The sequence below is a fragment of the Dermacentor silvarum genome, chromosome 1 (assembly GCF_013339745.2).
Source record: "Dermacentor silvarum isolate Dsil-2018 chromosome 1, BIME_Dsil_1.4, whole genome shotgun sequence".
Taxonomy (NCBI): Eukaryota; Metazoa; Arthropoda; class Arachnida; order Ixodida; family Ixodidae; genus Dermacentor; species Dermacentor silvarum.
This window is the reverse complement of record NC_051154.1, coordinates 341795468-341816128: the sequence shown is the minus strand read 5'-3', so window position 1 is coordinate 341816128 and position 20661 is coordinate 341795468. Positions and strand designations below refer to the sequence as shown.

General features: G+C 47.3%; 1 protein-coding gene across 1 annotated transcript in view; it reads left to right on the top strand.

The window, feature by feature from the left end:
- Positions 1-20661, top strand: part of LOC119444229 (hemicentin-2-like) — a 111143-nt gene that overhangs the window by 65058 nt on the left and 25424 nt on the right. The window contains exons 19-24 of the mRNA XM_037708660.2: positions 4236-4514; positions 10144-10416; positions 12025-12360; positions 13678-13974; positions 19299-19559; positions 20000-20275. Coding sequence (XP_037564588.2) covers positions 4236-4514; positions 10144-10416; positions 12025-12360; positions 13678-13974; positions 19299-19559; positions 20000-20275 — 1722 coding nt within the window. The remainder of the gene's footprint in view (positions 1-4235; positions 4515-10143; positions 10417-12024; positions 12361-13677; positions 13975-19298; positions 19560-19999; positions 20276-20661) is intronic.

The following is a 20661-nucleotide window of genomic DNA, read 5'->3' as shown; positions in this document are numbered from 1 at the left end:
TTAAAATGACCACAGGTAAGGCAACACAAGGCGGTACATTATTCATTGTCGTCCAGTCTTAATACATTCGCGCAAAAGCTAAATTGTAAAATGTTTAAACTGCGTGAAGACGGGATTCGCCCAGAAACATAGTAGCACACACACTGCGCTTTGTGTGTGCGTCTTTGTTTCTGTTCCCGTCTCGTCTTCTTCGCACAGTTTAAAAATTTTGCAGAATGTATGAACCGACTAGCCCAACAACATGCCTTGCTACACTAAATTGTACAAAGAATCTGCTTCAAGCAAGTCTTCTCTTCAAGACTGCAACCAAATGCACCAAAATGTCTTGGACTGCTTCCACACGTGGCGGTTATACGAATACTTTAGGCAACTCAAGACAGTGTACGGATTTTTTTTTTCTCTGAGCCTACTATAATTCAAGCAGATGTTCCATCTGATCAGTGTCATCGCAGTGCAAATGTCTGTCTCACTCCGTACTGTCTGGCAAATACCTGTATAGCGCCATTGTTTGTTCCCTTATGTGTTTTATTTGGTGCCCATGACACCACGATAAATATGTCTAACTCGTCGTCATTTGGTTACGATTCTGTGATGTCTCGCAATTCTTGAAATTATTTCTTCGCCGTCACTCCCCGCCCGTCCAATACACTTCTTCCTTGTTGTTCTGCAGTGCGCTGTCACTCGTCTTGCTACTTGTACTAGAACATAGGGTGGCCCACCTCTCATCTGAGAACAAAACTGACCCCAAGGAATCCGAGGTCATGATAACCTGCAAACTACGTTGACCAGAGTTTTCCAGTGTCGCGAAGACAGAAAAAAGTGGAACGTAGGTGGACGCAGGTAGCCACTGGTACCTTTTTGCAAGAGAGCGAGGCGCGGCGCTAACGCATAACCAGCGGAGTGTACCGCTGCTGTTTTGTGACTTGCTTGCCCGTGCTTTCTCATAGGCCGTTAAGCCCCACTGACAAAAAACTCTGTAAGCGTGGCCATTTTTATAGTCGACAGTTTTGCGAAATTACAAATACCATAACCGGGCCTATTACGGTCCGACTGAAGCCCAAGCCCGACCCGAACCCGAATATCCTAGGCCAGAGACACCGTCAAGGCCGTTGCTTACCCGGTTCGAGCCCGGCCTGAGAGTTGGGCCGGTTCCATGATTTTGGGTAAACCCGAGCCCGTGCAGTGCTCTAGCTACGAGATGAAAGCTAAGTGGCCGTATGTACTGGCTGTCTCAAGTAAATTTAGCAGAGCGCTTTATGCGAACTTTAATCACTGACTGTTCCTGGCATTGTTTACGCTAGTCATGACTTCCTTTTTTTAGTGCGTTTAGCATTCTGCTTAAAGCATTTTTAATATGTCTGTCTGGCTGTCTGTCTGTCTGTCTGTCTGTCTGTCTGTCTGTCTGTCTGTCTGTCTATCTATCTATCTATCTATCTATCTATCTATCGTCTTAGCCGATCCAGTGGCCAAAGTTGTCTAGCAGCTTGGGCCGCTAGATAGGTGCTATAGTAGCTGTGAGGACGTCGTGCTCAATCTATCGTCGTCATTCCAGGTTCGTCATCTGATTCTCTTCATGCCGTCGTCGTCCCACCTTTTACACAGACCCAGTGGACCACGTTGCCTAATAGCTTGGGCCACTAGGTGCTCATGGTTGTGATGCCGTCGTGGTCGTTGCATCGTCGTCATACAGTCGTCATGCATTCTTTCTCGAGCTGTCGTCTTGAGGCGGTCGTGTTCAATCCATTGTCGTCACTCCTGCTTCATCACCTGAGTTTTGTCATACCGCCGTCGTCATGCTTTTCACGCCGACCAAGTGAACCAAATTGTATAATAGACGGGGTCACTAGTTGCGTGATCGTGATTCTGACGCCGCCGGTACATTGACCACAATGACCCAACTTCGTCATTCCGTCGACGTCGCACTTGTCTTCGTTATAAGTCGTCATGTATTCGTTGTCATACCATCGTCGTGATGCCCTCGTGGTCATTCCGTTGTTGTCATTCTAGCTTCGTCGTCTGACTTCCTAAATGCCATCGTTGTCACGCCTTTCACACCGACCCAGTGAACCAAGCTATCTAATAGCTTGGGTCACTATCTGTGTGCTTCTATCTGTGTGCTTGTGGTTGTGAGGCCATCGTGTTCGTCAATTCTTCGTCATTCACGTTTCATCATCCGACCGTTTTCATTACGTCGACGTCACACTATCATCATCTTAAAGTCGTCATGCATTCGTTTTCATACCGTCGTAGTGATGGTGTCGTGGTTGTTCCATCGTCATCACTCCAGCTTCGTCTTCCGATACTCGTTATGCCGTTGTCCTCACACCATCGTCGATACAGTTGTCGTAACTCCATTGGCATCATACGCTCGTATAGTCATCCCATTGTCATCATACCGTTGTCATGCCATCCTCGTAATTGCGTCTCCACCCGCCATGGTTGCTTAGTGGCTATGGTGTTGGGCTGCTACGCATGAAGTCGCGGGATCGAATCCCGGCCACGGCGGCTGCATTTCGCCCCCATCGAAATGCCAAAACACCCGTGTACTTAGATTTAAGTGCCCATTAAAGAACCCCATGTGGTTTAATTTCCGGAGTCCCCCACTACGGCGTGCCTCATAATCAGATCGTGGTTTTGGCACGTAAAACCCCATAATATATTTTTTTAATTGCGTCTCCGTCATAGAGTCGTTGGTATGCATTGATTGTCGTACTGTCGTCGTCACTGTGTCGTCGTCACAGAGTTGTCTTCATGACGTCATGCTCATGGCCGACCTTGTCAAGCGAATATGTCATAGCAACGGGACCCGATGCCTCAGAACAGTGTATGCGCATCTACCCGTGGCAACACAAGTATCAAAATGACCACGACATATTCTAAAACGCGTTTTCAGCAACAAGTTGTCTTGCTACTATGCTTGAAGGCGAATCGCACTACCGTCGACAGTCATCGAGACATGGCTCCTATCGTAATTTAAAAACAATTTGCGAGCTGTTATGTTAGAAGACAGGACACTCACTCTCAAGGTTGCTTTAAAGGTTGTTATCAATTTCTCCACATCTACCACAACTTTTGCATGAACGCCTTATCGATGAGGCAAGTTAATAAAAGTTTGCTAATTAAAGCCAAATGTACTCATGATTAGCACGTACAACGCCCATGAACATACAATGATTGCCATTCTTGCAAAGTCGTACATTTTTTTTCATTCTTGTGGACATTAGGTTCACATTTAGTTTCTTTTTCTTTTAATCGAGCAGAATTTTGCAGACCTCCTCCAGAATGATAGCGCCATTTATCTTCTGCAGCTGTAATACTTGTAGAAGCACAACGTGCAAATTACAACTTAAGAAGATTTAATTCATCAATACATTTTTCATTGATCACGTTAGTGTACATGTAAGTGTGAACGTGCAGCTTCACTGAGTGCTCAAGGCATGTCGATCAGTATCCGTGTTCAGCATCTGTCTCAAAGAATCCCTCTGAAACATCTGCGCCGAAATATACTGGCGTTCCGCGAATGGAAATATTCTCCTAAAAACGTTCCTTGGGAAGTACTAAGACAAACCTACAATGAGCTCCAATATATTTCGTAGCACACGTCTCAAAGCTTCTCCGCACAACTATCAGCAATCAAAGTACACATCCCTTGACGCATTAATCGGCTTCAGTATCAAAACTATAGCAGTGCATTTAGTTAAAACAATACTCATACTTCGTGAATTGACTAACTGCTCTTTCCGAACTGTCACGCAGTTACTGTCTGTGTCCCAGAGAAACACGGCTGAAAGAGGCAAAATTATTCTGCCTGCTAAATAAATGTTCGGTTCAAAAGAAAAATAATAAAAACACCGGATGGCTTTTTGAAGAAGGCGCACGGGCCACAACCGGTTGTATCAGATACTTCCTTTCATTTTTCTTAAAACTAATAAAACCTTATGAGAAACTATGAGTCGCAACAGAGTTTACTTTTTTCCTACTCAACCGATAAGAAGACTGCACAGTTTCTGCAAGTGTCTGACAGCGATGCTGTAGATATTAATCAGTGTTTTGCTCTCCCACATTACGCAATTGGAGTGCAAGAACGTATTTTCCAAGCCACAATAATTCCGACGGGCTTGAAAGTCCACTGCATCGCTTTCACGATAAGGGAAATACAGTACATTCAGAAGATTACTGCTTCCAACATTACAGTTAACAGCACTTAGCAGAAATGAACCCCACCTGTACCGCAGTGCGCCCTGGTTTCAACCTTACGGAGTTGCGCACTGACATCAGTGTTTTGGAAGGCGAAGAGGTGCAGCTGCCGTGCCCGGCGACCGGCCTTCCCGAGCCCCGACGCATCTGGTACCGAGAAGGACGGCGCCGCGTCTACCCGGGCCCCTCGATGCAACTCTCGAGCGACGGCACGCTGACCATCACTCCTGCACGGCTTCACGACGCGGGGAGCTTCACCTGCGTGGCACTCAGCGAAGCGGGAACCGCAGAAATCAACGTCACGCTCACTGTCTACGGTGAGTTTAGGAAGTAGCTCGAGAGGCTGATTCAATTCAGGAGCGCTGCCGTTACTGATCATTTGCCTGCAAACACATTCAGGCAGTTACTTCTGGCATTTCAAAGGTTCCTTTCTTTTCCTTTGTGCACCTTTTTTTTCTCCTCCTTGAGAGCTCGTAGCAGTTCCATGGGTCGCCTGACGAAACGCAGTCGGAGCAAAAGAGGTCCAAAATTAAAATGAGGCAGTGTGAAGACCACGTAGTACAAGTAGCATGCCTGATCTCGGAACACTAGCTTTCAAAAAAGGCACAGAGAGTACGCCGTACTGCTATAATTAGGATGCACTAGAAATCAGCAACTCAAGTGCACTAACCCATCTGTTCGCGAGATTAAGAATGGTCACGGATCTACATGGACCCGCCTAGATCGCTTTACTTGGCAGGGCGTACAATATAGACTGTGGACGCACCTCTGCTATATATCAAGGAAAACAGTGAGTTAGTTTGACTTTGGCATTCGGTGCACTGTACCTAGATCCGCGGCTGTCGGCTGCACCACAAATATGTGCGCACGTGATTCGCATTGGCAGACATGGTCCAAATTTACAAAGCTTGTTTGTAGGTGCTGTTTGCCATTGGCATGAGGACTTTCGCTAGTAATATGTGTGGCATCAGGATTGGCTGGAATGAGCTCTTACAAAGAGATTTAGCATGTGAAAATTTTTTCGTATACAGGCCCATGGTTCTGGGCGTGGTGTCCTCGCATAACTTCTCTTACGTAGTGCCGTCCATGATGTATCTCTGGCAATCACGTGGTTATCATGCCGATCTCCATCAAGTTGCTGCGGATACACGGGCGCTGGTCAGTGAGGAAGCGCTTTTACGTATAGAGAAGTTTTGAGAATACGTGTCCTGAGGCCGTGTGATTTGTCGTCAAGTTGAAAGCTATTTTTATTAGTTATATGATTCATAGCCGCCGTTTAATGGTGTACCGAATCATGGGAAGCATGCCTTTATTGTCGTCTGCCGCCTGCATGTCGAGCATGCCCTTCGCATTGGCCAGGTGCCGTACTGCTACAGAAGCTTCCACTATTTTCGAACTTGGCCCGGACAGCAGCAGCTGCGGCGCAGAACAAGTTTCTGAGGCTTTTGCGGCTAGAATCGCTGATTGTTCGCAGCACGGGAAACAGGTTTCAGAATGGAAGCAGTGTGTTGATCAATGTCTTGATAACAACTTAAGGGTACAAGAAAACATGCATTCACATACTCAAGAAACGACACCTTCTTTGCGTGTTTATGTAATTGTATGCATGCAATGCGTGCGCCCTGAAGTTACCAAAATGAATTACGAACTATCCCAGCTCAAGGCATGTTCTTCTTGGTTCTTCTATGTAGATCACTGAGCGGTGCGAAAAGGTGTCAGCGCTGGCGGAGGCAGTGATAGGACAGGAAGAGAACGGCTTGCAGGTGCTGCATAACGAGTGACCCCGTCACGTGTAAAAGCACACCGAGGGGTCGGTTTCACAGCACGCCACTCATTGAAAATGAACTGCGGACTTCGAAAGTTTCACCTTCGCAATATGTTAGCGCGTTATCATGCCGCCGAACGTTCCAGAGGGCAGTAAGTCGCATTTTAAGTGGGTGCAAATATAGCCCGATGCAAAGCTACCTGAAGCCCTGAGCACTGGCTACATCTACTCAGTAACCTTACCGCTAACCAAGCGATGTTGAAAGTAATGATAAAAATAAAAAAGATGTACCTAGCTACTTGTTATGATGCAGTCTCATAAGGCAGAGCGAAAGAGCCGAAGCACTTAAAGCGTCTCTCACCAGGTTTGGTCACTGCAAGCGATCGAACACGCTCTGTGCGTTAGTCACGAAGTGATGATCGTGTCTGCGAAATATTACACCTATACATACGCCGCTAAGATAGCTGAACACAGAAGCGGGAGCCCTCGCGCCATTGTTCTCAGAGTAGCAATAGTGTCCTCACCAGAATCACGACCTCACTGGTCACGCCTCTCACATCATAGGTAATTCTCGCCAACAGGGAGACGAGGTTTCCCGTAAAACGTAGACGGCGCAAAACTGCCACCGAAACTGTGCGAAACCTTTGATCGACTGGTTCATTGATTTTACCGTCCCAAAGCAACACGGGCTATATGACAAACGCCGTATAAAGGGCTCATTATTATTTTCGTCCACCTTGGTTTCTTAAGCGTACACCAAAAGTTCGATACAAGCACGTGATTGAAGCCGCAATGTAGCCGCCATGACAGGGAATCAAACCACGACTTCGTTCTGAGCAGCAGAACGCCAAGCCCATCGTGGCGGATCAGTAACCACCGTTGAAGTCCCTTTGCAGGGTATGGCAGGGCGGCGTGTTTCTTTTGGCGCCGAAGCCCAGCGCTCGACCGCTGGCGCCGCCATGCGGCGCTCGCGCGTACCATGTTTCTAGCCGCCGCCGTTGGAACGGAGAACACGCTGGGCTGGTCGTGACTAGGTACAACTGTGGCTGCTGTTAAGGGGTCGATGGTATTCCTAAATAAACGCATCACTGTTTTGATGATCCAAATCTAATCTCACTATCAGGGAGGGAGCAGTCTACCTGACTGGAGCAGTATTTATTATTTGGGATGTTGCTACGCTGCTCTTCGCAACACCCTAACGGCCGCCGCTTCGTGTCGGCGCGCGACACCGCGGCTTCCGCCGCGGCACCGGGGCTCTACCGACCGCACAGCCGAACAGAGAGGGAAAAAACAGAGTGTAGGGGTACCAAGAAACGAAATAAAGTTTCTATCTAAGACGGGATTCGAAACCCGCGTATCCCCGGTCTCTAAGCGAGCGTCGTAACCACTAAACCATATAGCCACACTTCCAGAGCATGCATTCATGCGAACCATATGATTGCGTTCGAGCGCCCTCGGCGAAGGAAACCACCTAGAAATATGGTACGCGCGAGTGGCGCATGGCGGCGCCAGCGGTTGAGCTCTGATCTTGGGCGCGAATAGAAACACACGGCAGGGCGCCTGCGTTTTTTTACACCGTTAGCCCGTTAAGGTAATTCATTGGCTCCAGTTTTGTCGTCTGCAGGTATGGTGACGTTTGTCGTCGTCGTGTTTACTGGCAAAATTTACCAAAAATTTTAGAAAAGACTGATTGTCCCTTAAATTTTCTATCCCGTTAACACACACACGAAACTTCTTTGTTATGAAAACTATGCCAGAGATTACCACCACTAACTTATCGCATACTTAGATTGTGATGTTTCGGCAGCTACGTGTGTCTGCTTCATGGGTAACCTTTAATACTCTTATTTACAAAGTGACGTTTCTGGACCGTCACGAAACGTTCAGCTTCGAACATTCGAGTGTGTCGATGTAGTCAATGTCACTCATGCATCGGCGCAGTGATTCAAATGTGCGGCCATTCATTTATTCTTGATACATTGACAATATAGTGGGCGTAATTTTGCGTGTGAGTAGCGTTGCATGCATGTAGATAACATGCGTGAAACTTACTATGCCAGCAAGTGGCAATACTCCCTTTTTGTAACGAGCGGTACTCACTCTTAATTGCCCACGTTACGGGGTTCAATCCTTTCTTTGGAGATTAGCGATACAGCGCTGGTCGATTAACGGATTCTTTTATCCTCTAGGAAAGCCGTGTATCACGAAGGACCGGCTACACAGGCAGTCCGTATGTAGCAGGACAGATTTATTCTATTCTTTAATATGCCAGTCACTATTTCTGCAGTGAACTACCGCACAAGTCTTCCCTCTATCGATACACACTTTACAGAATGAATGGAGCACATTGCGTTAGTTAACACCCAGTTGCATTTCTGACAGCTGATGGTACCGTAGCAAGGCAGAAGCAGTAATGGTTTCGTATTCGTGCTCTTTCGATGAAGCAATGTGCTGCGCGCTGCCGAAAGCGCCATCTAGTTCCTCTAGAGCAAACTGCTGCGAGGAAAGGGTCAATAAAAGACAGTCCACTAAGGTGCCCCTAGAGTGTGACACTTCACACAAAGAGTTGCAGAATTGCCTGAGCCTCGCGAAGCCCGCCTTTGTTACTTGTGTTAAATCAACAAAGACGTGTGTGTCAGAAGAAAATTTGTTTTGGCGTTTCGAGGAAAAGAAGAATGTCACGGGATGCCAAACCTTGGCTGCTGGGCGTCTTACTTTGTGTCGTTATTGCTATCTCTGTTAGCCGATGGACAAGCACCTTCCTTAACCTCAACGTTAAAGTAATAAGCCGTAAGTTAGTAAGTAAAGTATTTCTGCAGTGAACATTTCCTGGAAGTCTTTGCAACTTTCACGCTATAAGTATTGCAGGGTTCGTACACCCCCTTGAAATCACTGAAAACTCTTGAATTTGGAAAAAGAGATTTAAGAGTCCTTAAAGCTCCTGGAAAATAAATGTGCTCCCTGAATTCCTTGAAAACAGTGCTTTGCGGCGACTTTTGGACATTCATGAGAGAGAGAAGAAAGGCAGGGAGGTTAAACAGAGTCATCTGCCGTGGTTGCTTAGTGGCTATGGTGTTGGGCTGCTAAGCACGAGGTCATGGGATCGAATCCGAGCCACGGCGGCAGCATTTCGATGGGGACGCAATGCGAAAACACCCGTGTACATAGATTTAGATGCACGTTAAAGAACCCAGGTGGTCCAAATTATTTCGGCGTCACTCATACGGAGTGCCACATAATCAGATCGTGGTTTTTTACATATAACACCTTATGAATTTTTTAACTAGAGGCGAATTTCCTGTTTGCTACCCTGCACTGGGGGGGGATATGGGGGTTTGAAAGAGGACAAAAGAAGAGCTAAAGTAATAAGCTCTGCATAGGGACACTTCAATCGGGAAACAATCCTGATACTTCGTCTTTTGACAGTGTCATTAAACGATTGCAATGTGGCGTGTCTACAGCCACCACCAACAGGCTTGTTTAAATCACCGTTGCCATCGTGGAGATAGACAAAATCACATCAAGCCACCAAGCTGTGCCACCATTTTGTCGTTTTGCTGGTTGGTTTACACCGTAGCCATCATGGCTCCATTTTCGGGCCCTGGGTTCTGGAAATGCCTGGCAGAAAGTAAGTTTCAGCCATGTGGCTTTAACACGACAACTATTTTTGGCTAAAGTCTGACACTACTAGCCATGATTCCAGAAAGTGATTTACATGATTAAAATGACTAAGTTAACTTAGAAAATCTACCTGAAGGGCTTGAAGCCTGTGTCCAACTCAGCCGCTGCTTAGCTGCAAGAAATTGCAACTGAGAGAAAGAGCTTTCAGTATTTCTCAGTGTGTATCTACGAATAAACTGCTTCCCCCTCCTTGAATTTAGGCCTTTGGCATCCTCGAAATCCGTGAATTGTCTTTGAATTTTGCGTCACATGTTGTGTAGTAACCCTGGTATTGCCTTAAGTTTAAGACTTGCGAACATTATTGTTTATTCTATCTTGACTATGGGTCTAGACAGAAGATAAAAAATGGTGTGTCGTTCTACATAAAATGGTCAACAACCTGGTAGAATTCCCGTCCCAATATAGTGCTCCGTCGTATTTTTAAGCCTTCGCTAAAGTTAGCTGGGATGCCTTGTGCAGACTCCATAACAGCTATCTTTCGTGACCACTTTTTCTTTCAGTCCCTCCAAGCATCCGGCCCACAGCCGATCCCGGTCCAGTGGTGGTGGTAAGCGGTCACCCAGCCAGGCTAGTGTGCGAGGCGAGCGGTGTGCCAGCGCCCACGGTGTCATGGTTCAAGACGGATGCCCACGGGCTCGCTAGGCTCCGCGTCGGAACTGGACCGTTCCTGGACTTCACCGGTGGCGTCTCGTCCGAGCACGAGGGCTGCTACGTGTGCCTCGCTGAAAATGAGGCCGGCAGCCAGGAACGATCAGTTGTTCTCAATGTCATAGGTAAATGTTGCGTGATGTGGTTAACCAGTTCGCTTTTGGCCCAACCACAAGCTTCTGCGTGCACCCGAGCGTATCACTACAGCACAATGGCAATGTTTTAATGTGTGCAGAAATGACGTGAGCTGAGGGCCTAGCATCATTCAGATTTTCATGAATACATTGCGATTGGTTCAACCGTTTTAGAGCGCAGCTCTTAGGCACCCCTTCCTGCGGCAAGCGTCGGTTCTGCCCCGCGTAACTGAGCGAATGAGCGCAGCGAAAGATGAAAGCGAACACGGAGCGCAGCGAGAGATGAACGACGGCGATAGCGAAGAGAGCGCGAGGAGGAATGCGGAGGAGGAGGGTTTGGCGAAAGCGTGAGTAGAAAAACACAGTGCCGCGCAAGACGGCTGTGCAGCGACGATGACTATGAGATGCCGCCAGAGTTGCGCGCGTCGTTTGTATGAAAACAAAGTGCTGCATTAGGGAAGGTCTGTCGGCGGTGGATGCTGCGAATCGCGCACACGCGTCACCCGCGCGCTGCCTCTCGCGATCTCCCAAATAGTGAGGCAGTAGCGCCACACTTCGCTCCATTTACAACGTGGCACATGAGACAGATTGTCCGCGCCAGCCAATATACCGTTAAAATAAAAATAGAGCTGCGCTCATATTTCGCATTAGGGAGCATCGTAATCATCGGTGAATTTTTTATATAGCACTATCGTTAGGTAAGTTCCGACATGGCAGTTACGGTGCATGTTCAGGCAGATCTTCCTGCATGGGGTATCACAATGTGCCGGCAGACATCTTGATATACACCAGTATCTGCGGTCATTTAAAGGAATTAACAAGTCGTTGTTTTTATGCCTCCTTATTTTTATTTATTTGTTTATATTTTGCAGCAGCCGTAAACGACATTGCAAATGACACCCATTGAAGGTCACCGACTAATCAGGTTCTTCGTGCCTTCTTCGGCACGCTCGACGCCGGCAGCCCAAGATCGAAAAGCTGTGCTGGCACCCGAGAACGTCGGACACCTTCCAAAACAGAATGCATTCTCAGTTGATGCATTCTGGCCAAAACGTTTTCGAAATTTGTATAATCTATAGAAATTCGTATTAGCCATCTAGTATTATAAAAAGAAAACTAGGGTATTACGTGCCAAAACCACGATCTCATTATGAGGACGCCGGATTAAGTTTGACCATCTGGGGTTCTGTATCGTGCACCCAATGCTCGGTACAAAAGCCGCTTTGCATTCCGCCCTCTTCGATCGGAATACAGCCGCCGCGGCTAGTGTGGAATCCGACCTCGAGCTCAGCAGCCCAACGCCATAGCCATTGGGCTACCACGGAGGGTTAGTGTTATTGAGATTGGAGAGTATAACGCAGCTTCGGAGTTTTGTACCCGTGATTATTTTATGTTTTTGTTGTTGTTGTTCTTGATGTCTTGACGTTTTTTCTTCTTTTTTATCGTGTTTTTACTATCCTCTCCACTTTGCGACCAGCGGGCATTGTGCCCTTTCCGAGGACAGTCGCCAGCCCATCTCTGATTATTTTGTTTATATTTGTTTGGCTTCTCGTCATAACAGTCTATAATAATTCATTCGCGGCCCACGATTCTCCGCAGCGCCACCGACCGTGGAGCGTACCGATCCCGTTGGGGTCACCGTACAGGTGGTGGCCGGCCACAACGCGTCGCTGAGCTGCTCGGCGTCAGGCAGCCCGCGGCCGGAGATCAAGTGGCTAAGGAACGGCGCCCCAGTACCGAATGTTCCAGCAGAAGGTGCGCTTCGTACTCCCTACCCCGAGGCTGACCGCACGCCCAGGGTGTTTGCGTCCGGAGAAGGCGGAGGGAGCACGCTCACCATAGTCGCAGTGGAAGTGGGCGACGCAGGACCATATCTGTGCGCGGCGACAAACAAGGGCGGCACGGCGGTCGTCGAGTACCACGTGGACGTGGTCGGTCAGTAATCGAAGCCGGAGGGGAGGCTTCTTACGAAACTACCGCGAGAACTACGAAAGGGAATTCCTCTCTGCAGCGAGATTGTTGACGCAGGAAATAACTAAATACCATACTCTTCGTTACAATATGCTCTCCAAGCAGATGGGTCTGACTTGTTTTAGTATTAGGGATGTTTGAATAGCAAAATTTTTGGATAGAATCAAATACGACGAGTATTCCAGGAAAACGACTACGGAATATCAAATCGAATATCGAATATTTCTAATCTTTTAAACTTGCGCGAAGTCCATGTTGCAAAAAAAATGTCAGGCTATATGCGTTATTTGACACGTGCATATAATACTATTAGCAACTCGACGTCCGGAAAGCTGACGAGGTGGCGAATGAGGGAATAAAAACTGTTTTCAGTTATACAAGGGCATCATTTGTCATCGTTCAAAAAGAGAAGTGCAAAACTGTATATATATATATATATATATATATATGGCACGCCAAATGGTTTTAAAGCGACGAAGGCAGGTGAAACTGGTGAAATAATAAACCAAAAATACATTTCTATATAGGTTGCCTGCATTCTTATTGAATGACCATAAATTATTAAGCATCTACCGCGTGCAATCCTTCGGGATCGCCTCTGCGCAATAATCGCAGCTGAATCATTCAAAACAGTCCCTTGTTTCGTCTCTATGGACACTCCAGTACGTGTTGTTAAACCTTCTTACATTCCAAAGCAACGAATTTTCGTCCATTTCGAATAGCGAATTCTCGTATCAAAGTCCAGTCGAATAGCAGGGAATACTTGTCTCGCTTCGAAATGTCGAATATTCGCACACCCCGAACAAGTTCGTTTAAAGGGTACAAATAACAGCGTGACTTATACTCTCAGCACATCCGCACTGCGTCTGTGGATGCTGTACAGCCCCGGCGGAGTGTTGTCTTTTCTTCCACTTTCGTTTCCCCCCTCCCTTTTTTTTCCTCATTAGCAATGTTACGCTTATCGCGAATGTAACCTCCATTCATAATTCATTGTGTGTTTCAAAACAGTAAAAAAGAAACCATTATATTCCCATAGCATTCTTTCACTTTACTGTATGTTGACTTTATTTGGTTGTTACTTAATACTGAGCCCCTCGGTGAAACTGATTTTCTTCGCTGATTGCAAATACCTTTATTGCGGTGTAGTAGGATACTGCGTCATGATTCGCAGCAAGTTGCACAGTGGGCAGTACCTTAAGGACAGAAGCGGAACTCAGCGTCTGCACCCTGTGTAGCGACTCGTTCCTTCGCCCCTACACCTCCTCCTTTCTCACTGTACAGTGCCTCCGTACGTCGTGAACGGCACTTCCGAGGCAGCCAGAGACGAGGACGTTCCCGCTCACAAAGTGGTGCTCGCCCAACACCCTTTCTCTCTGACCTGCGACGCCCACGGTGTCCCGCTTCCTACCTTCACGTGGAACCGCGACGGGCTTCCGCTACCTCGAGAATCGCTCACGTCAGTGCGGGGCAACTGGCTGCACGTCAGCTCAGCGCAGCCGCACCACGCGGGACACTACCTCTGCGAAGCCAGCAACGTCGGTGGTGTAGTGCGGATCGCGTATAACGTTACCGTCTGGGGTACGTATGAGAGGATCGTTAATAATTCAGTGCGCCTAGCCTAACAAGAACTGTCGTGTCTATAGCCGGTCATAAATGCCGACATATCAGAAACGTGCCTCGACAACAAAGTGACCAATTATGAGCGCTTGTCCCATCGCGGGCGTGTTTCCTTTCGTTACCTTCTTGCGTCATAGTTCACCAACGTCAGAAGACCGAGGTACACCTAGTATTTTAACGTGAGAGAATTCCCATGACGCTTGTAGCGCCATGTACTTTTTTTTTCGCTCCTTGCGTCACGGTTCACTAACGTCAGAAAACCGAGATATACATGAATCTGGGACATTCGTTAGTTCGCATGCTGCACCACTACGTGTCGGTCAAGTGTACTTCTTTTTCACCTTGGTAATAGCCATACCGTGCCTTCGATCTCTATTGCCTGAGGATTGGTTTCTTCATTGTTTCGTAATTTCCCCGTTGAAACACATTTCACTTTGTTAATTCTCAGGTCAATCCTGTTTATAACCTTCACTGCATTGTATGAATAATTAGCGCTCCTATCGCAAGGCAGGTACCAAAAGTCAAGAAAAAGATGTTTATTTAATCTGGACACCCGCTCACACCTCCACCTCGCCAGGAGACAGCAATAATAATAAGACGGCGCAGGACGTGGCTCGAGGGCTTACGGCCGGCACCTTAGCGTGTCCTGAGAACGAGGATGGAGAGGAGTGGGAATGGAAGGATCGTATGACCAGATTTAATGACATCACACAACACTACAAATTACAAAGGTGCATTTTCCCACCACCTCACCAAAAGCTCAGCAAAAAGCAGTCTGTCGAATGGCGGCAATTACAGACCAGAACTTATCCGAACCCGGCGATCTCACATCTCATTTACCCAGACATGTGCAAGACAGATAAATGCAAAAACTGTGGTTCTAGAGCCAATCTGGAACATATGCTATGGGAATGTCGAGGCATAACAAACAATAATGGGGATGCAGCCTCTCGCGATCGCCCCTGCGTGCGCTGCGAGACTGTGATGCTCAGCTCTGCCCTTGACGATCAACTTTGGGCTGTCCAGCGGGCCGAGGAAGCCGCCAGGGCTCAAGAGCTCCTGGCCGTCACCTAGGCGGGACCATTTGCCCGTCCCACAAACGCAGGGCCTTTAAATAAAGTTATTTTACTGACTGACTATCGCAAGTTTGTGCATCGGTTGGACCTTGGGTTCATTTTTTCACGGAATATAACTATATTTCAGAGTAAAGTAGTATCTCACAAAGGATTCTACACATAAACGAGATAAGCGCTGTCTCGGGACAACGCCTGTCCCGTGTTTGTTTAATATTTTTATTTACAATACATCTATTTACAATACTCCTGCTGGAGGGGTTTTACACGAGGGGTGGGCGGGTACACAAATTAATAGAAGCTCAATGCCACTGCGATACGCACTGAATTGAGTTACAAAAGCTGCAAGGAAAAAACTCTACAACTGGTAAATCTGCACTTACATAGGTTAAAAAGAAAAAAAGAGAAATTGCAAAACTTATCTAATATAACAATCGAAAAATATTGAATGTAATGTATACAAAAAGTGGCAGCAACAAATTTTTAGGTACGACACACGGTAAGTAAAAGGCATACAACTAGATAAACACAGTAAGAAGTCGGCAGAAACATGGTAAAGAGAATGCTACAGAGACTACGAGCAGATAATGTAATCAGGCAAGTGATTCAATGTAAGACCTAAAACACGCAGAATCAGCATGAACAATGACGGTGACTGGAAGATTATTCCAATAGATGGCAGTTTGAGTAAAGAATGAATGTAGAATTCATGGCACCATAGACTCCTTTATCTCCTTTAGTGTTTCAGTCCTGGTGTTGTGGCGGATCAATTTGCATTTCTACGTGCCGTGAATGACTGCGTGGTCGCTGATGTTATCGAAGTAAGTAAACGGGGACAAACTGTCAGGTTCTGATGTTAGCACAAGGTCAAGAATGTTAGAAGACTGCGCTGTTCACCTCGTTGCCGCGCTGATTAGTTACGATAGGTCCAATTATAGTGTCACACGCCCCGTACACCCCGTGAATGAGGCGCCAACGCCGCGCCAAATTCCAAAGCCGACTTATCAGCTTCCGAAAATAACCCCACGAAAGCAAAGATAATTAATAAGGGGCCCTTTGGTGCGCCAGTGAACGCCGGCTGTGGTCCAAAGACCAAGTCAGAGCCTAGAGTTGTCAAAACACAACCAAACATATTCTTCAAATAAGGCAGTTACATACACACACGCTCACTTCGGCTAGGCACATCACAATGTAATTCTGATGGGTATTAAAAAAACTCTTGAAAATAATTAACGATGAGCACTAAGATTTCAACACGTACAGTACAGAATGAATAGGAACACAAACTGCCCACTCGAATTCACCCATGCTGATCTTGAGCCGGACAATCTCGGCGTAGCTCGAGGCAAATCTCGAAGGAGGAACTTCTTCCAGGAATGCAGACGCTCGAGGAACTCATCGACTAGCTTGCCGATGAATCTCCTTCTTCCACAGACGGTCAGTCTTCACGTCACATCTCTTCACCGGCGCGGTCTGAACCCCATGCTGATTCTCGCACGGCGCTTTTATCGCCTTCGCCCGCGCTTCTCCAACTTTCTCACGGGGTCGTGTTCCCATAGCATGAACAAAGAATCTTCTAGACATTTGTCGCGTTTTCGGCCGCCGCGGCGGAAACGTCTTCGAGGAGGGTGGTGACTCATCCGTTGGCGCACGCTCGGGCTGTCGCCCTCCATCTATCGCTCGGTTCGCTGTGTGTCGGTGTCTGAGAGGGTGTTTCGGCGCCCGCTTTCTCTCTCTTCTCTCTCGATACCGTAGCCTTCGCGTATCTTGTCAAATCTTGTAGTCTCCGTTGATCGCGTCGGCTGTCTGTGGCGTGTGCGCTCTCTAACTTCGTCGAAGCCTGGATGGGGCCGACTTGCTCCGTTGCTGGCACGGCGCGCGCATTCATTATGCGCACTTTTGTGACAGTAAGGCACGTGTTTACAAAGTCAATTTCTTGATTTTGTTCTTATATTGTGAAAGCTAGGTCAGAACAGGTCATGGATGGAAAGTTATTATCGCCAAAGATAGTGATAACAGCCTTGGGATACAGAGAAGTTACGTTGTGTAATGCATCATGACACAGTGATGTAAGAGTACTGTAAATGTCTCAGGGACGGCAGCAAGCACCGATTATTAGGGGTCGGCTCACGGCCTTGCAGAAAACGAAAAGGATTTCTAAAGGGGAAGGAACAATTACACGGACGCACTGCCGGGATTGGTGAGCACCTGTAAGAACACCGCCCCATTGTTTGTTCACCCAGTCATGTCGAAATAGATCACTCAGGAAGAATAGAATTAAGCTCCTGGACACCAATAGACCTCTTCTGGGGTACGTCACACCACGGCGGCGACGTCACAGTGTGACGTCACCGGCGCACGTGCAGTGACCCTGGTTGGCAAAACAAAGCCACCACTGGGTTTCTGTGTGGTGCAGTCTCACAGCGCTTAGTGTAGGTGGTCGCCACGTGCACGCGTGTTTTCTTGTTTTTTTCTCCTTTTTTTCACGCGAAGCTCCACAATTCGTTTGTCAGCCAGATTAGCAGTATTGTGTTTTGGACAATATCAGTGTGTGTTAAACTGCGAGTGAGCCACGCAGTGAACTGTGATGGATTGTGCGATTTAGAATATCAGCTTTCCATGGAAGTGTGCCATGTTTGTTGAGGTACAGTGTGCGGCGAAATACAGCGACGGGGGGGGGGGGGGGATTTGGTAGCAGCAAAGGAAGGCAGCAGAAGCCGCAAAGTTACCGCGCAACGGATTATGTACTTATGCACGCTTTTTCTTTGCACATTCTCATGACCATGACATAATATATAAAATTAAATGGTACATAAATTAAGTGGTTAAGATCCCTAAGCTGCACAGCAGCTTAGGGGGAACACTGCAAGGAAAGGCTCCGGATTATTTTGACCACATGGGGTATCTTACCGTGCTCTTAAAGCAGGGTAACAAATGTTTCTGCATTCCTCCCTCATCTGAATTTAGGCGTCGCCACTTGGTATACGGCTCGAGTGAGCCACTGTGATGGGTATGGCTGATAGTTGCAGACGAAGTTCATCTTGTATATCGTTTAAAGCTACAGTGTAAATGGGGCGCAAATGAGTACCATCACGACAATGCAATACACATTTTTGTTTTAAGACCAGTGATTTTAGCGAACTCTCATTCTGGCACCGTGAAAATGTGCGTCATCTGTGATAAAATGTTCGCTTTCGAAGTGTGATAAATTTTTGTCTCTGCTTGATCTAAGGAAGAGGCACCCTCTTACGAAAGCACTACATGCTGAATTAAGGAAACCATGCGCACGGCAACATCGCTACGTTTCCTGTGTGGATAAAACGAGGACGATTATACTTTCGAAGCAGAGTTCGTAAATTCTGTCACTTCAAAAAATAGCACTATGCTGGAATTACGATCGCAGTAGTTGATTACAAGCAGCGCTGTTATGCAGAGAAAACAGGTCGCACGAACGTTTTTTTGCCAACCAGCGCCCGCTTCGGAGATGTGGCAGATGGGAGGGGCTGCCGCAGTGACGTCACGCTGTTTTCAAACAGGTAAAGGTCTATAGATGAACTTGGCTAGGTTTCAGTAAGTATTTAGTAAGGCACGAGTCCTTTCAGTAAGTAACGAGGTTAGATAAGGACGACTCGGTGAGACTGCCTAGAGCATCGTTTTTGGGTGAAACAACTTCTGATGATAGTAAAATGAAACAACAGATCAGTTTGTTGGTTAAGCTCGAGGGCAGAGTGCAAATTCTACCAGAAAATATACTGGAGAATGGCGCCACAGTAGCCTAGTGGCAGAGCTCACGTCAGTCGGACACATCGGACACGTGCATGCGGAAGGTGTGGGTTCGGCGGCCATTTGCGGCAAGTTACCTTCTCATTGAGTTTCATTTTCCTTGTCCTTAGTTTTTTTTCTACGTTTAAACTTAAAGAAAAAAGTTAATTTTCTCGTGTTTCCATGAATTTATTTTCGATTGGCTTCATGTTGTTGTAATTAACAAAAAATCAAGAGGCCCCCGGTTTTCCTTATTCTTGTTGCATAAATAAAGAAGAACAAATCACGTGATTTATCATTGGGACAAGTCGGTGCATTCGAAATTGAACTTGACATCTGTGTCCATTTTGCGAATTAAACTTGCGTTACTCGGTGAACATTTAATCATGCCAAGACTACAGACATACCATCTCATCAGCATGCCTGTATTCCATGTGTTCCTTCATGCAGAGGCGCCTAAGATATCTGGCACCCAGACTCCAGTTCGTCTGTCCGCGGTCCTGGGTGAAGCGGCCACCCTTGAATGTCCGGCCGTGGGAACGCCGGCTCCGGTGTTGTCCTGGACCAAAGACGGACACCCCTTGGAGGCCTTCAACTCCAGCGAATCACTGACGCTGGACGTGACTCGAGAGGAAGACGCCGGTATTTACGCCTGCACAGCGGTCAACAGTGCAGGAGTGGCGACGCGGGAGATTTCGCTCACCGTACTTGGTAAGGGACTGATGAGCTGGACACGTGGTGGTAGTTTAGTGGCTGTGGCGTCGTGCTGCTGAGCAGGAGGTCGAGTGTTCGATCAGGGGGCGAAATGCAAAAACGATCGTGTGCTTATATTTAGCTGCATGTTAAAGAACACAGAGTGGTCAAAATGAATCCTGAGTCTCCCACTACGGCGTGCCTCATAACCAGATCGTCATTTTGGCACGTAAAGCCCCCCATTTCTTTAAAGTTTGATTTGATATTCAACGCACTCAGCCGGTATACAGTAACGATTCCTTTCGCGTCTATTCTCTTATACTCAACTGCTCACGGCACTGCTCTGGTGTTCACTTAGGCGGTGTGCTTCTCTGATCACTGACGATCCACGAAGAGGCAAAGATTTGGATTAGAATTGTTGGATGATCCCGGCCCTTGTGTTTTAAACATCGGTCCAGTGGCGCCCAGGATACGCATCCGCGGGGGCAGCAGCGACGGCTTGGTCGAGGTGGTGGCCGGGAGACCAGCGCTGCTTGAGTGCATCGCGGACGGCTTCCCTCGGCCCCGAGTCTCTTGGTCGGGACCGCCGTTCGTGGATTTGGTGGCCTCCTCGGGCCACGAACACGGCACCTTGAGGATTGCAAGGATTGGGAAAGAGCACGCCGGCAATTACAATTGCACGGCGACGAATGAGGCCGGCTCTGACACCTTGTCCGTGACGCTCACTGTACTCAGTACGTCTGTTTATCTATTTATTTATTTATTTATTTATTTATTTATTTATTTATTTATTTATTTATTTATTTATTTATTTATTTATTCGTGCCCGTTTGCAAGCGAGTGCGTACATGTCATCATCATTGCGTTGAATCACTGCAGCTGAGGTCTGCCCTATTCCGGAGCACACATCTTGTAGCCCCAAATCGGCAAATGCATTGCACGAGCTGGCGCCCAATACCTCATGGCAAAGCAACAGCCCAAAATATTGGCGTCGAGTGTCTGGTTGATGCCCCTTGCACACGAATGTGATATGCACCCTCTCGACCACGCCTTTATATAGAAGTACGAACTGAAACCCTGAGGTAGGAAATGAATCGATCGTGTGTAGACCCTATGCACG